This window comes from Ascidiella aspersa, chromosome 4 (genome assembly GCF_963924565.1).
Source record: "Ascidiella aspersa chromosome 4, kaAscAspe10.2, whole genome shotgun sequence".
NCBI classification, from domain to species: domain Eukaryota; kingdom Metazoa; phylum Chordata; class Ascidiacea; order Phlebobranchia; family Ascidiidae; genus Ascidiella; species Ascidiella aspersa.
In genome coordinates, this window is record NC_139450.1 from 1,126,839 (window position 1) to 1,139,378 (window position 12,540).

The 12,540-nt window shown below is 36.1% G+C and overlaps 1 protein-coding gene across 1 annotated transcript in view; it reads left to right on the top strand.

Annotated features, from left to right (window-relative positions):
- Positions 1-12,540, top strand: part of LOC146146538 (dedicator of cytokinesis protein 9-like) — a 121,980-nt gene that overhangs the window by 23,347 nt on the left and 86,093 nt on the right. Inside the window, exons 10-19 of the mRNA XM_083388357.1 lie at positions 488-580; positions 1,476-1,607; positions 2,341-2,478; positions 3,227-3,297; positions 5,000-5,119; positions 5,732-5,811; positions 6,346-6,557; positions 7,071-7,238; positions 7,800-7,911; positions 8,470-8,597. Coding sequence (XP_083244483.1) covers positions 488-580; positions 1,476-1,607; positions 2,341-2,478; positions 3,227-3,297; positions 5,000-5,119; positions 5,732-5,811; positions 6,346-6,557; positions 7,071-7,238; positions 7,800-7,911; positions 8,470-8,597 — 1,254 coding nt within the window. The remainder of the gene's footprint in view (positions 1-487; positions 581-1,475; positions 1,608-2,340; positions 2,479-3,226; positions 3,298-4,999; positions 5,120-5,731; positions 5,812-6,345; positions 6,558-7,070; positions 7,239-7,799; positions 7,912-8,469; positions 8,598-12,540) is intronic.

Here is a 12,540-nt window from a genome sequence, read left to right on the forward strand (position 1 = left end):
AACTTCGTCAGTTCCGTTATTTTGTTTCCAACTGTTTAAAAGTGGGCTAAACCCCGTTTAAGTCTTAAAATTTAAGTCCAGTTGTATGTAAAAGCTAAGAAGACTTTTGGTTGCATACTTTTGTCGTAATTACATTTTGGGTTGATTTTTGAAGGTCCATCGGTCGGCAAAATTTGTTTTGAAATTTTACCAGTCCGTAAGCTAAAAAGGTTGAGAACCCCTGCTCTATAAAAACCATTCACAGTTGCTAAAACCTATGAAATAGGTTAGACGTAGAATGAATATCACAGCACATACAGATGTAAAAAAATTCTTTATCCGTTTTCCAAAAGTTCATTATTTGAAACATTCAAAACAATTATTTGAAACGTTCATTCTGAAATGTTGTTGCCTTCACCAACTTGAGCAACAGATATTTTATTTCTGCTAATATCTTAGTCGGTAAGGTCTTTCGATCGTTTGTTTATTTTCAAATATTTTCGTCCAGGTTGAGCCATTCTTCGTCACACTGTCCCTTTATGACGTAACAGAGGGAAGAAAAATATCAGCAGACCTACACGTCGACCTCAATCACCCGCTGGTAAGAATGTTCACAAAAGCAATTTATTAAAACTATTTTTAATTTTGTTTGCATTCAAAATTATCCAGACACCAGGCATCACGTTTTTAAATGCTAGCTTTGTGTTGACTGTCATATCACGCTCAAGATGGCGGCCACGATGTCAACAGTTCATATTTATTTTGGCGCCAACTAACAAGGTTAAAATTGCAGGATAACCTTAGTATTACTTCACACAAAGTGTGTCTTAGGCTTTCTTGTCAATGCCTTATATTAACCCTTTAGTTTCAATTTTTTAACCTGTGCCTTTTTAACAGGCTATAAAACAGAATCCGTAACTTTTAGCTTATTGCAGAAACTCTTTTGAAACTTTTAGAATATCAAAACCCATATAGAAATAAGTAGCATTTGGAACGTTTCGAATAAATCTTTATTCATTTTCAACATTGTGAGATGGCACTGATTTTAAGTTATATATAATGCTGAGGCAGACGCCTGTAAGAAGGAAACAAGGAGAAATAAACTCCAAACCAGGGTAGTGAGTGTTCAGCATAAAGAATGCAGGTCGCTGATAACAGATAATGCTCATTAACGTTACTTAGATATTAAAAAGTAATAGTGGTATTGAGGTCTGAATTTTTTAACTTAATGTACTGCTGGGTCACGATCAACTGAGTAAACTTCAAGCTTTTCACAAAAATCTAGTTTTAAACTTCTATATACTGCTGGGTCAAGAGTAAAAAGAAACCTAATTACCCGCTTTAACCAAAGTTCTTAAGAAAACATCCATTAAATCATCAATAACTTCTAACAACTTTCACCCGGACCAAATATAATCATTACGGTCTAAAATCGTCCCCTTTTTTCACTTGATTTCACTTGATGACAATTGATCAACCTTCTTATTCATCCATAGGTCCGTCGCATGATCCCTGATCGTAGTCCAACCCACACAAAGAGGTCTTCCAGTAGTGTTAATGAGGAACAGAAGGTTGGGGAACCATCACTACAGGTTGTCGACACACAGTGGATTGCACACCCCAAACAGGTTAGACAACTTACTGTAAACTAAGAGGTTTACCTGGGTACTTCTCGCCTAAAGCTCTGGTTCTTTTTGCGTGTTTTTTTTATTTTTTTTGAAAATAAACTTTTCACTTTTTTGCGAAAGTTTTATAAACGGGTTCAAACTTATAAATCATGAGCAGGTTAGTTATCTTAAAGCAGGACTGCGGAGTCGGAGTCAGACTCGGGACTGAGTAAACTACTGTCCCTAGTTCGACGTGCGCATGCGCACTACCAAATTCTAGACTGATAGGGCCGCAGATTGTAAAGGTGGAATAGCAAATGGTTTGGATGAGATATATGGCAACTCTTGGCGTGGATTGCTAAATATCCAATTTATTTTACGTAAATTGGCACAAAACAGGCTGAAGGGTCAGGACCGGACGCGGGACGAAATCGCATATTTGACCGGAGTCGAACTCGGGCTATTCCGATTCTGCAGCCTTGTCTTGAAATAAACCTTAAGATTTCATAACAATATTTGTCGCTAGTAGCTCGGTGTAGTAAACTATGCAGTTTACTTTTTGATTTTGAAACATGCCGGCATTCTACCGCTATTTAGTTAAATATCGTTGATCTGTATGCCTTTATATACACAGAACAAAAATAACCAGTGACTCAGTTATCAATATGCTGCTGTGGCGTATGTTACACAAGACGTGTAGTTACACTAAAATCATATTAACTCTTTGAATTATATTTATGTGCACCTTACACAGGGCATCTTCACCGTTACGAAACCCCACAGCGAGATCTACCTTGTTGCAAAAGTTGAGAAGGTTCTTCAGGGAAGCATCAAGCAATGCGCACAACCTTACATGAAGTATGACCCTGATAACAGCAAGACTGCTATGAAGGTGCGTGTACAACACATAACCTTGTGTCACAGTTTGTTGAAATATTAATGCAAGGCAATAGCTATAACTCATCTTATTGTACAAAATGTACAAATCGTTAAAAAGTTGTAAAACAACCTAAAACAAAAATTATGATGCCACCCCTTGGGTAACCACACTATTTTTACTTAACAAAGTTGTTTTTCAATTTTAGACCTTTCTTGGTTATTTTTAAATCTTCCCGAATTTTCTTATTTTTTACCCTATCATACAACAAATTAAAGCAAGCCAAAAAATGCGAAAGAGCTGCAACGGGAGTTAGATTCGTTTATTATTGAATGGAAAATGATGCATAATACATGATAATCTTTCTACGGATTCTTCATTGCGACCAAATAAACTATTTTTTATTGTTATCCTGAATTGAATTCTAAACTCCCTATGGCGACCTTACATCTTATAACCGACGTGATAGACCTTTATATACCTTTGTAAATGGCTGTAATTGTCTTATTCTAAATAAAGTAATGAGGTGCCGCTATATAAAGACAAATTGTATTCAATTGACGACAAGCACAACCGTGCTACATTAGGTTAAATTAGAAACCGCCAAAGTAGATTAGAAACGTGATTTTCTAGTTCGACCTGATGTTTTGCGAAAGTTTGTCGAGAATACAATACAATTTGTCTTTATATAGTGTCCCCTGATCACCTATATTAATGAAATAAGCCAAATCAACTACTTATAACCGATGTAATATTGTTGCAGGTGCTAAAACACGCCAAGGTGGCTTGCAACAGGTTGGGTCAATATCGGATGCCATTCGCTTGGTCGGCAAAGTAAGTTTAAATATGTTTAATGTGTGACTAGGGATGTTGAAAATAGAATATCAAACCTTTATATTGGAATGCAAGTAAGTTAGTGTATTATTGCGGCCGATGTCATTTAATAAACCTGGTTTAGTACATTTCGATCAGAAAAGGCTTAGATATTATAAAGAAAATTAAAAAATGGCGGGAAGTATTTTTTAAATGTTTCCAATATATAAAATTGTATCTTTATTCTTTATACCCAGATGCTTTAATGAATAAATATATTCCTAAACGCCAGAGCGACAATAATGGTCAATTTTTAACTTTTATATTTTATAGCTCGTTTTAAACCGAGCGGTCTTACCATCCAATTATTGTTAAAACCAAACTAACTAAACGTAAACTTTAAACGTTATTTGTCGAAGATGACCTTTCTTTGGTGTTTTCATTTTAATGCCTCATATATGTATTCCTGTTAACCTTACTATGAAAACAAACATTACATTTAGAAACTGTATTAAGCAATGCTTACGTCATGTACAGTGCAAAAGTTTACAGCTGTCCGATGACGTAGTAGTGACGTATTATTACCACGCTACCATCGCGCCTAGAGTTAACTCAGTTCAGTAAACAACTCGCCCTATAGATGTAACAGCTGCTTGAAATCTGCTTTATTAACTTCCTATAGTGGTTTAAACGTAAAATAAGTTTGTTGTCGTAAGGAACAAAAACGCTTGATATTCTTATCACGTCTTATACTACAACCTCAAACCATTAATTATTCTCCACAATGTGAAACACAAACAATAAATAAAGTTTATTTGAAACGTGCTGCCTATACTTCTGTGTATAGCTTCTGGTATCCCTACTTCGTTAAATTAAAACCTCCTAACAGTATGCTCGAAATCTAAATCGACCCGCCAATGTAAATTATCCGGCCCGCCACCTCTATAACAAACAGGGTAACTGTCCGTTAGCAATAATTTTTGGCTATTTTAACAATTAAATAAAACAAAAATATTCTTATTTGCACATCTAGTATGTGTGCTTTTTGAGCTAACAATCTTTTCAACCTAAAGGCTTACCTGGAACTATCAACAAAGAAAGTTTTGTCATCTTAGTATGTCTGGATGCATTTTATTGCGCTGTGCACTAGTTCGTGCGTCCTTATGACTTTTTAAATATGAAAGTCATATTGGGTGTTTACCCGCCTTATTTAAATTACACCATGAACTAGATTGCCGATTAAATATATCGCATTAAGTATATCCAGTGTTTTTTTTAAGGTGTTTTGTGGGACCGAAACGGTCCCTCCAGCGGTTTCCCAAAATTTGGACTTGCAACTACAGTAGAAAAGTAGTGATTGTTTCTCGCTATGTATTGTCGATAATACGAATATAGCCTACGATCAATAGTTCACGTCCGGAAAAAAGAATAAGTGGAGCATGTCTATTACACCTTTTCATTGTGATCAAGGACGACGCTGTACTGACTCGAATTTTAAACCAAATAAATAGATTCATTACTGATAATAATTAGACTCATTTTTAAATGCAAAGATCTTGAGTCCGCCGCTGATTTAAATTTTGTTATAATAAAATGCCTAAAATTACACGTCTCAACAAAAGAATAAGTTAAAATTTTGTACGGTTTGGGTCAGGCCCGCGACTGGGAAAAGGTTGCCGATCACTGTTTTTCTTTGTTATATTTATTCCCTTCTCTTCTCCAGACCTCTGTTTCACGACAACAAGGGCAACATCAACCAGAACGGCTTTGAAGGTTTCTACAAACAAGAATCATCAAAACTTTCCGAGGAAGATTTCATAAAGTACCTCACCGACTTCCGCAAGTGAGTGTCCGTGAATGAAATCCACAAAAATTGACATCCGCTATTCGCTTATTGGAAGCCGTAAATTGACAGCAATATATGCGAAATAGCTTTTTATTTTGCATTGCTACTTTTGCACTTCTTTCTGAATACTAAATATATACATATTTTTGAACTGTACCACTGTGTATAATAATTTTTGAATAGTGTTACTCCCTTCCGCAAAATACCAACATTCGCTTTTCGCTTGTTTTCATGTTTTAAACCTATATATATGTCCTAATTAGATTTTTATCTTTTTTTTAGGTTGGTACTTTGCAGTTACATTCTTTTTGAAAAATGAATATTTAAACATTTTTTTTCACTATATTTTCGAAAACCTATGTATAATATTGTCTGAATATTGCCATTCAGCTAATGCATTAATTGCGATGGATTTAACGTTGATATAGTTATATTTCTTTGCCATAAACCGTTACTCTTTTTAAATGCCGGAAATCTAAATTATCTTGCAAAATAACTTAAATCCTCTTATGCTTATAAACTGAATCCAAGGTTTATTTGTAGTTGGTGATAAAATATGTACGTGCCGACTTTACGAATGGGTTTTTAACTTCTGTCCCTCATTCACAGACCGGAGAAACTTGCCAAGTTGGAATACATCGAGTGTGATTTGAAGCTTGGAATTGATTCGGTCCCAACAGACCTGCCAAGTAAGTTTATTAAATGCACGGGTTTTACAAAGTTTTGTTGATTCCGATAAAGACATTTTTATTATTGCCGAATGGTTAACCTAGGCAAATCAGGCTTCCGAATGAATTGGTGTCAGTGAGAAATATACACATGTGTGTATACAGTTTATGCAATATAGTAAAGTATTGTCCAGTTCAGGCCGCCTGCGCAAAGTAAAAAATAATGAATGTAAGTAGTACTGTATTCACCGAAAATTATTATTTTCTTTTTAAACATTTTTTCGAGCTTGAGTTAAAAAATCAGATCTAAAACCGTTTACCGTTTTTCATAACTAACTTAACCTGACTTCTGTCTTTTTTGTTATTGAGATCTACGATTTATTTTAGGAACAATTGTAAGTCTTCATGCTGAGCTCCTAATTAACTATGAACTTGTAATACCCAAAAGTTTTCAACATTACGTTTACACATTTGAGCAGCCAATTTTTGGCATCCCTATAGTTTATTAGTTATAAGAGGCAGTAGGCGAACATTACACTTGTGAATACGTCACAGATATCCTGACGTCATCACTGGTTCCTGTCAAGCCCTACTGGCCCACGTCATCACCTACGTCACACCCGGGACAGCCCCCTGAGCCAGTGTTGGAGGTTGACGAGTTGGTTAAGAACTCACCATCTGATCAACACATCCACATGGAACATACAAACCACTGCTATATTTACCCCAAGATGCTAAACTACGACAACCAAAAGACGTTCGCTAAGGTGAGGGTTGGTGGCAATTAACTAAAAAGAAGCTATTACGGTACTTCTTTTTTATCCAGCGTTTTGGTTCATGAAGCCGTCATGCATGGCTATCCGAAACGTTGGATAAAATAAATAAGTACCCGAAGAGCTTATTTTTAGTATAGCGTGACGTTTTTTGACTTATTTTAAACCTTGGTGAAAAGGGGTCAAAATTGTTAGTTTTTAGGAAACCAGGGTTTTGTTTATCCAAAGGAATAAATGGGTCGGGTTTGTTGTAAAAAAGGTTTTTGATTCAATTGCCATTTCTTACTGTACGAAAATTCCATTATTCTACCAGGTAAATGTCATTACCGTAAAATCTATCCCATAGATTAATCATTTGTATGCTTGTTCGTAAGGCTAATTTGAATATTTTTAGTTTACGTTTCAAACGTTTTAAAAAAATGCGCGGGTAGACTGACAGGTTGAACACCAAAAAATTGTCGTTTTCAAAAATTGTAAATTTTTGAAATCCCCTTGTTATTTCGCCAGGCCCGTAACATAGCGGTGGTGGCGGAGTTCCGTGATTCGGACACAGACGGCGCAAAACCCCTCAGATCTTTCTACAAGCGCCCTGGACCCCCTGGAACCGGCGCATTCGCAAGTCGGGTGTCGGCTGCCGTCCTTCACCATCACGAGAGACCGGCCTTCTACGAAGAGGTGCCTATGTTGATACAATGTTGCTTGAAAAGCGAAGATTTAGGCTAAAATAGTTCATTTTTATACATTTTTTAATTACTATTGGTTAATGTTCGAAATAGTTTAAGGTTGTAGTAAGAATATTAAAGCCCATGTTGAAAATTAGTGAGATATTTAAAACTTTAAAAATGCTACCTACTTCTGTATGGACTTTGATGTCCCTACTTCGTCTTATTGTACCTGAAAGTTTTTTTTAAATCGCCGCACACCCGGTTTAGAAGTTTTATTACTCCTTGTTTCCTTTTTTCTGCCGTCCATACTTGGAATCAGTGGCTTTTCACTACGTTACAAATGAATGAAGGGTTATTAGGAACGTTCAAAATTCTACCTACTTTTGTAGGGCCTTTGACATTCTTATTACGTCATACTACAACTTCCAACCATCATGCTCTTAAGTGTTTTTTTTGTTTCTTTAATTTGGCGGCAATTTTCATATGTAATTGCCTATCCCACCTAAAATACCTCACCAGTACTAAACCTTAAACATAATTACGTCACGAGTAACTCTTGTGCGCTCCCCAGTGGAAGTTATCGCTTCCCACCCAGCTCCACCACGGACATCACATCCTCTTCTCATTCTACCACGTCGTCGTTGACACAAACACCAAGAAGAAGGACTCAGTACAAACAGAAGGTAACACGACACCGTGCGGCGGTCTTGTGTTTGTTATGTTACCGCTGGACGGCGCTGTGGGTTTGTCGGTTTATATGTTGCCGTGGCGCTTACTTTCGCAGCCATGATTAAAATCAGGAACTAGCTAAAAACACTGTACTTTGCTCAGAAATAAGTGTTCTTGGTTTATCAGACGCCTTGTGTAATCCATATGTAGCTATATGAAGTATCGCCAATTAACTAGGCATATTTGTTTTAAACTTGTGTTTTGAAAGATAAATGGTGTGACTGTGAACCATGTTGTTCTGGTTTGTTTTTTTGTAATGTGGTGTGTCAATCAGCTTTATGTTGGGTTTTATTCCTTTTATGTGATAAATATTGCGCAAAAATGACAGATATAACTCGCTTTGTTTTATTTGGTTTTATTTGATTGCTATGTGTTAAATAAATGGAAATTTTAATTCGTAATACAAAATCACATATGCGCCCAACCTAAGCGAACAGCTAAACCGAAATTAAATTATATTTTAATAAAAACCTTTACAACTATTTGTTGCTCATTGTATCGACTTCACGCAGTGGGTCACGCATGGGTACCTTTGCTTACAAAGGACGGGAGAGTTACTTGTGGCGAACATGAAGTTCCAGTGGCTGGGGTTCTACAACCGGGATACCTCGCTCTACACGATCAACTGGCTCTGGGCAAAGTAAGTGGAGTTTTGATGCTTTTAGTGGGACTTTTAGGGATTACTGTGACCTCATGAAGTACGGTTGTGTTAAAGCCCGTCAAGTATAAAATACAATTTGTCAATAGTGACACTTGTTTGCAGTATTTTTAGGCAAGATTTTAAAGGGCGTCTTCTGTATACAAATACACCTAGTTTTTTGCCGGCTCTACTAAGCCATGTTTTACATTATGTGTATTAAAATGTTGCTGAGCTAAAGAATTCGCACATTTGAAAAGCCAACCCACAGAAAATTTTGACCTGTAATGTTTGTAACAAGCCCAGTTTGCTATTTTAGGCTTGATCTCATGGTTTCAAATGTTGCCAAACCTTAAAATAAATTGTTCTATGTTTACTGTTTAGTCCTGTTTTTACTGCGCGTTTACAAGTAAAGTCTTTAGTATTTCATGCATCAAAGACACCTGCTTTAGATCTTTGTGAATTATTTATTTGAGACTTTTTCCGCTTGCTTTGGACAATGTTGAAAAGCTTTACATGTGGTAAACTGTAGTCTGCCCCATCTAAAGGCGTCCTGGTATGACCGGCGTTGCGCGTTTTTATCTCATCACAAGCTTTGTGCTTGCGAAAAGCTGACGCACCTTGTGTATTACTAAACAAAAAACATCCTCGATGTTCGCAGAATCGCAGGACTCCGTTGTAAACCTTTCCAGATTAAAGTTTCGTCAGGACTATAACGTTACTAAGCCCTTATCCTAGAGAGTGTAATGCGATATATGCTGTCTATCTTCTTAATGCTTCACTTAATTTATTCGTCATTCACACCAAGGTTGTTTTCCATTTTACCTAAAAAAAACGAGGTTAGACATATAGGACGTTGTAAATAAATAAGGATTTATTCGAAACGTTCACAAAATGCTACCTATATGGGGCTATGGGCTTTGATATTCATTCTACGTCTATCTATAACCACCAACTATTATGCCCTAATACTTTTCCATTTAATACATTAGGTTTTTCCATTTAACCTAAATTAAATTCAAAAATGCCCTGAAGTTAATTTTTGAATGTCGTGGACGCCCCAACCGAAATCACAAGCTTCTTGCGTCAGTTCGTTAAACACTTGTCAGTTTATCAGGGTATTTCCCGACCACCCAAGGTTGGCAAGAGCCTAGATTGAAACATCCCTTCGTTTTCACTTCGCAGAACATTAATAACTTTTATACGAAACCGCATTCTGGACGCGTCGGTCGAAATAGCTGCGGAAAGTGTCAGTCGTGGTTTCAAATTGTCGCCTTTCCTGACAAATGGACGTTATTGGAATTTAACGGCTCGAAAAGCGATGATTGAAGCTTCCTTTGTGGAAGTTCACAAGTGACATTACTCGAATAGAGCCGAAAAAACGGGGTGATGGTCAAATTTGGACGGCTTCTTTTTCTGACTGCTTTTTCTGCGCTGGAAGCAGTTTGTTACGGGGTCGTTTTTTAGGTTTTGTGCGTTATTTTGAAATATTTACGAGAACTTTTGAGTTGTAACTTGGAATTTGGTGTCAATTTTAAGCAACTTGGTAAAGTTTAATTTTGAAAAGCATTTCTTTCCTTGGCTAGTTTACGTGGTTGCTATAAAAACATCCAAAGCCCGTTTTTCTTTTAATTCAAAAAGAAACCAAATTCAGTCTAAAAAAAACATGTGAAACTGCCTAAAAAGAAAGACAGTTTCGAGAAAAATGCAGACAAACTAAATAAAGCAGCTTAATAAAGTACGAAGCAACATGTAAAACTGTCCTAACGTTTCTTTATCCAGTAAAGTAATATATTTCCACTGACGTTGTTAGTAGAATAAACATCTTTTGGGCTGAAACCAATTGCCTTCGATGCACAAACAGTTCGAAAAAGGGTGACGTACTTTTTAACGTAGCTGTATTCTATTTTACTGGTTTCGTATCCGTGGGTGGTCGGGTGCTTGAAGTTGATTAAGTCGTTTGGAAATTCCATCTCAATTTGGAATTTTAAAGTTTTGCAAACCACTTTCACCCTTATCAGACTAGGCTTTTTTCTGAAATGAGCTGACTTTAAAAAAAAGTTTGTCGAAACTATATTTACTCGTAAATATACGTTGTAAGAACATCAAAGCCCAAACATAAGTAGATAGCATTTTAAACGGTTCGAATATATTTTTATTCATTTTTAAAATGATCATTTTCATTTTAAACATGGTTTGTGATAATTGTTTGCGTTTTTTTATTGATATAACGACAATTTACAGTCATGTTATTGGATGAATACCTGTGCCTTGATGCTGTTCAAATTGATCTCTAGTCTAACCGCTTTACCGTAACCTTAAACCTCACTTTAGCAGCTTAGACCTTTATCTTTGGACCACTCCTGTACAACCTTCCATCTGCCTGATGTTTATCACTACTTGCATCTTATCGCTTATTGCAAAAAGCTGGTGTTTATGGCTTGGTGCTTGCGGCTGATGAATTATGGAGCAGTCTTGAATTTAACTTAAACAAAAACTTGTATTTGCTTTAAAACTTATTGTAATGGAAAAAACTAAATAAAAACGACAAAATCCATCATTTTTGTTAACAATCACATTTTACCAAACTTAACGAGTAGGTACGACAGCTTTGGAAAGCGTTTGTCGTATAATCAGTCATTGGATTATAAGTTTCAAAAATCGCTTCCCAACTCTTTAAGCTGCAGTTAGGTGCTCTGTGTTTTGACTTGAAACGCTCTTAAGATCCATATGGATTTGGATTTGTTTGGATTAAGCTTAAAACTTTAACGTGCTTTTGTGGGCGATTTAAACTTAAACCTAAATGTAAATAGAAGCTTGGTTTATAGCTTCGAAGCGTATTGCCTTTTAATCCTGAAGATTAGCAGGCTCAAAATCGGGCGGATTTCTGCTGTTTTTTTCAGACTTTTTACTTGTGATTTTGACCATTCAATAATGAATATATACAGGACAATTATTATGGTTATTTCTACGACCGTTTAATTTTCAAGGTGTACATCTCAATGTAGGTATTAATTCTAAGAGTTTGACTTGCGTGCTTTTTTGTCGGGTTTTTAACAAAGCAACAATTGTAAACGCAAATCCATTTATATTTTTCTGAATTTCAACTAAATGTATGTTATGAAAGTAATATTCCGCCATTCGTCCTTATTTGGGTGAAAAAGCGATGGTAGCCTGGGTATAAGCATAAACTATGTTTTTTTTAACAAGTATACGAAGGGTATATTAGGTACATATATTAGTGAGTGCCACAACTGTGACACAGTATATGGTTTCTAAAGTTATCCTGCTATTTTTAATTGCTATAAGGAAGGCTTTTTATCCCAAGTAAAATAACTCTCAACATTCGATGCTCAAATATAGGTTTGCAAATTTCGTTGAATGCACTGATTTAAATAACTGATCAGCTAAAAAAGTCGACTAATATCTCTGTTGCTGAGTTAAAGGGGTATGTAGGGGAGTTCCCTAACCCCACCCAACCCCACCGAATTACCGATGCACCCTTTTACCCCAACCACTGCGTGCGAGCTGCTAGGGGTCCGGGGTATAATGCCCCATTGTTCGCTGCTAACTTCTCGCGGTCTTGCGTTCGCATTTGTCGATTTCCTACAATTGGTCGCTTTTTGTGGCCACTTTAGAGAGCCTGGTCCCATTTCGAACAAGTTTGTGCTTGTGGCCTTTACGGTTGTCACTAAATCTTTGGATGTTTAAAATTATTTTTTCGAAAAAGTTCTTTTAATTGATTTTGTATTGAAGTCTTTGAAAAGCCCTGTGTTTTCCCAAAAGTCTTTAAATAGTATTGGAATTTATTTTATGTGCTGGTTAAGTTATGTGTTTTAAAAATGCCAGTTGAAAAAGAATTAAAAAAAACTATTTACCAAGGCATTTATATTGTTTTCTCTTTGAATTATATAAAAAAAAGGTCGAGCGATCAAATTGTAGGACC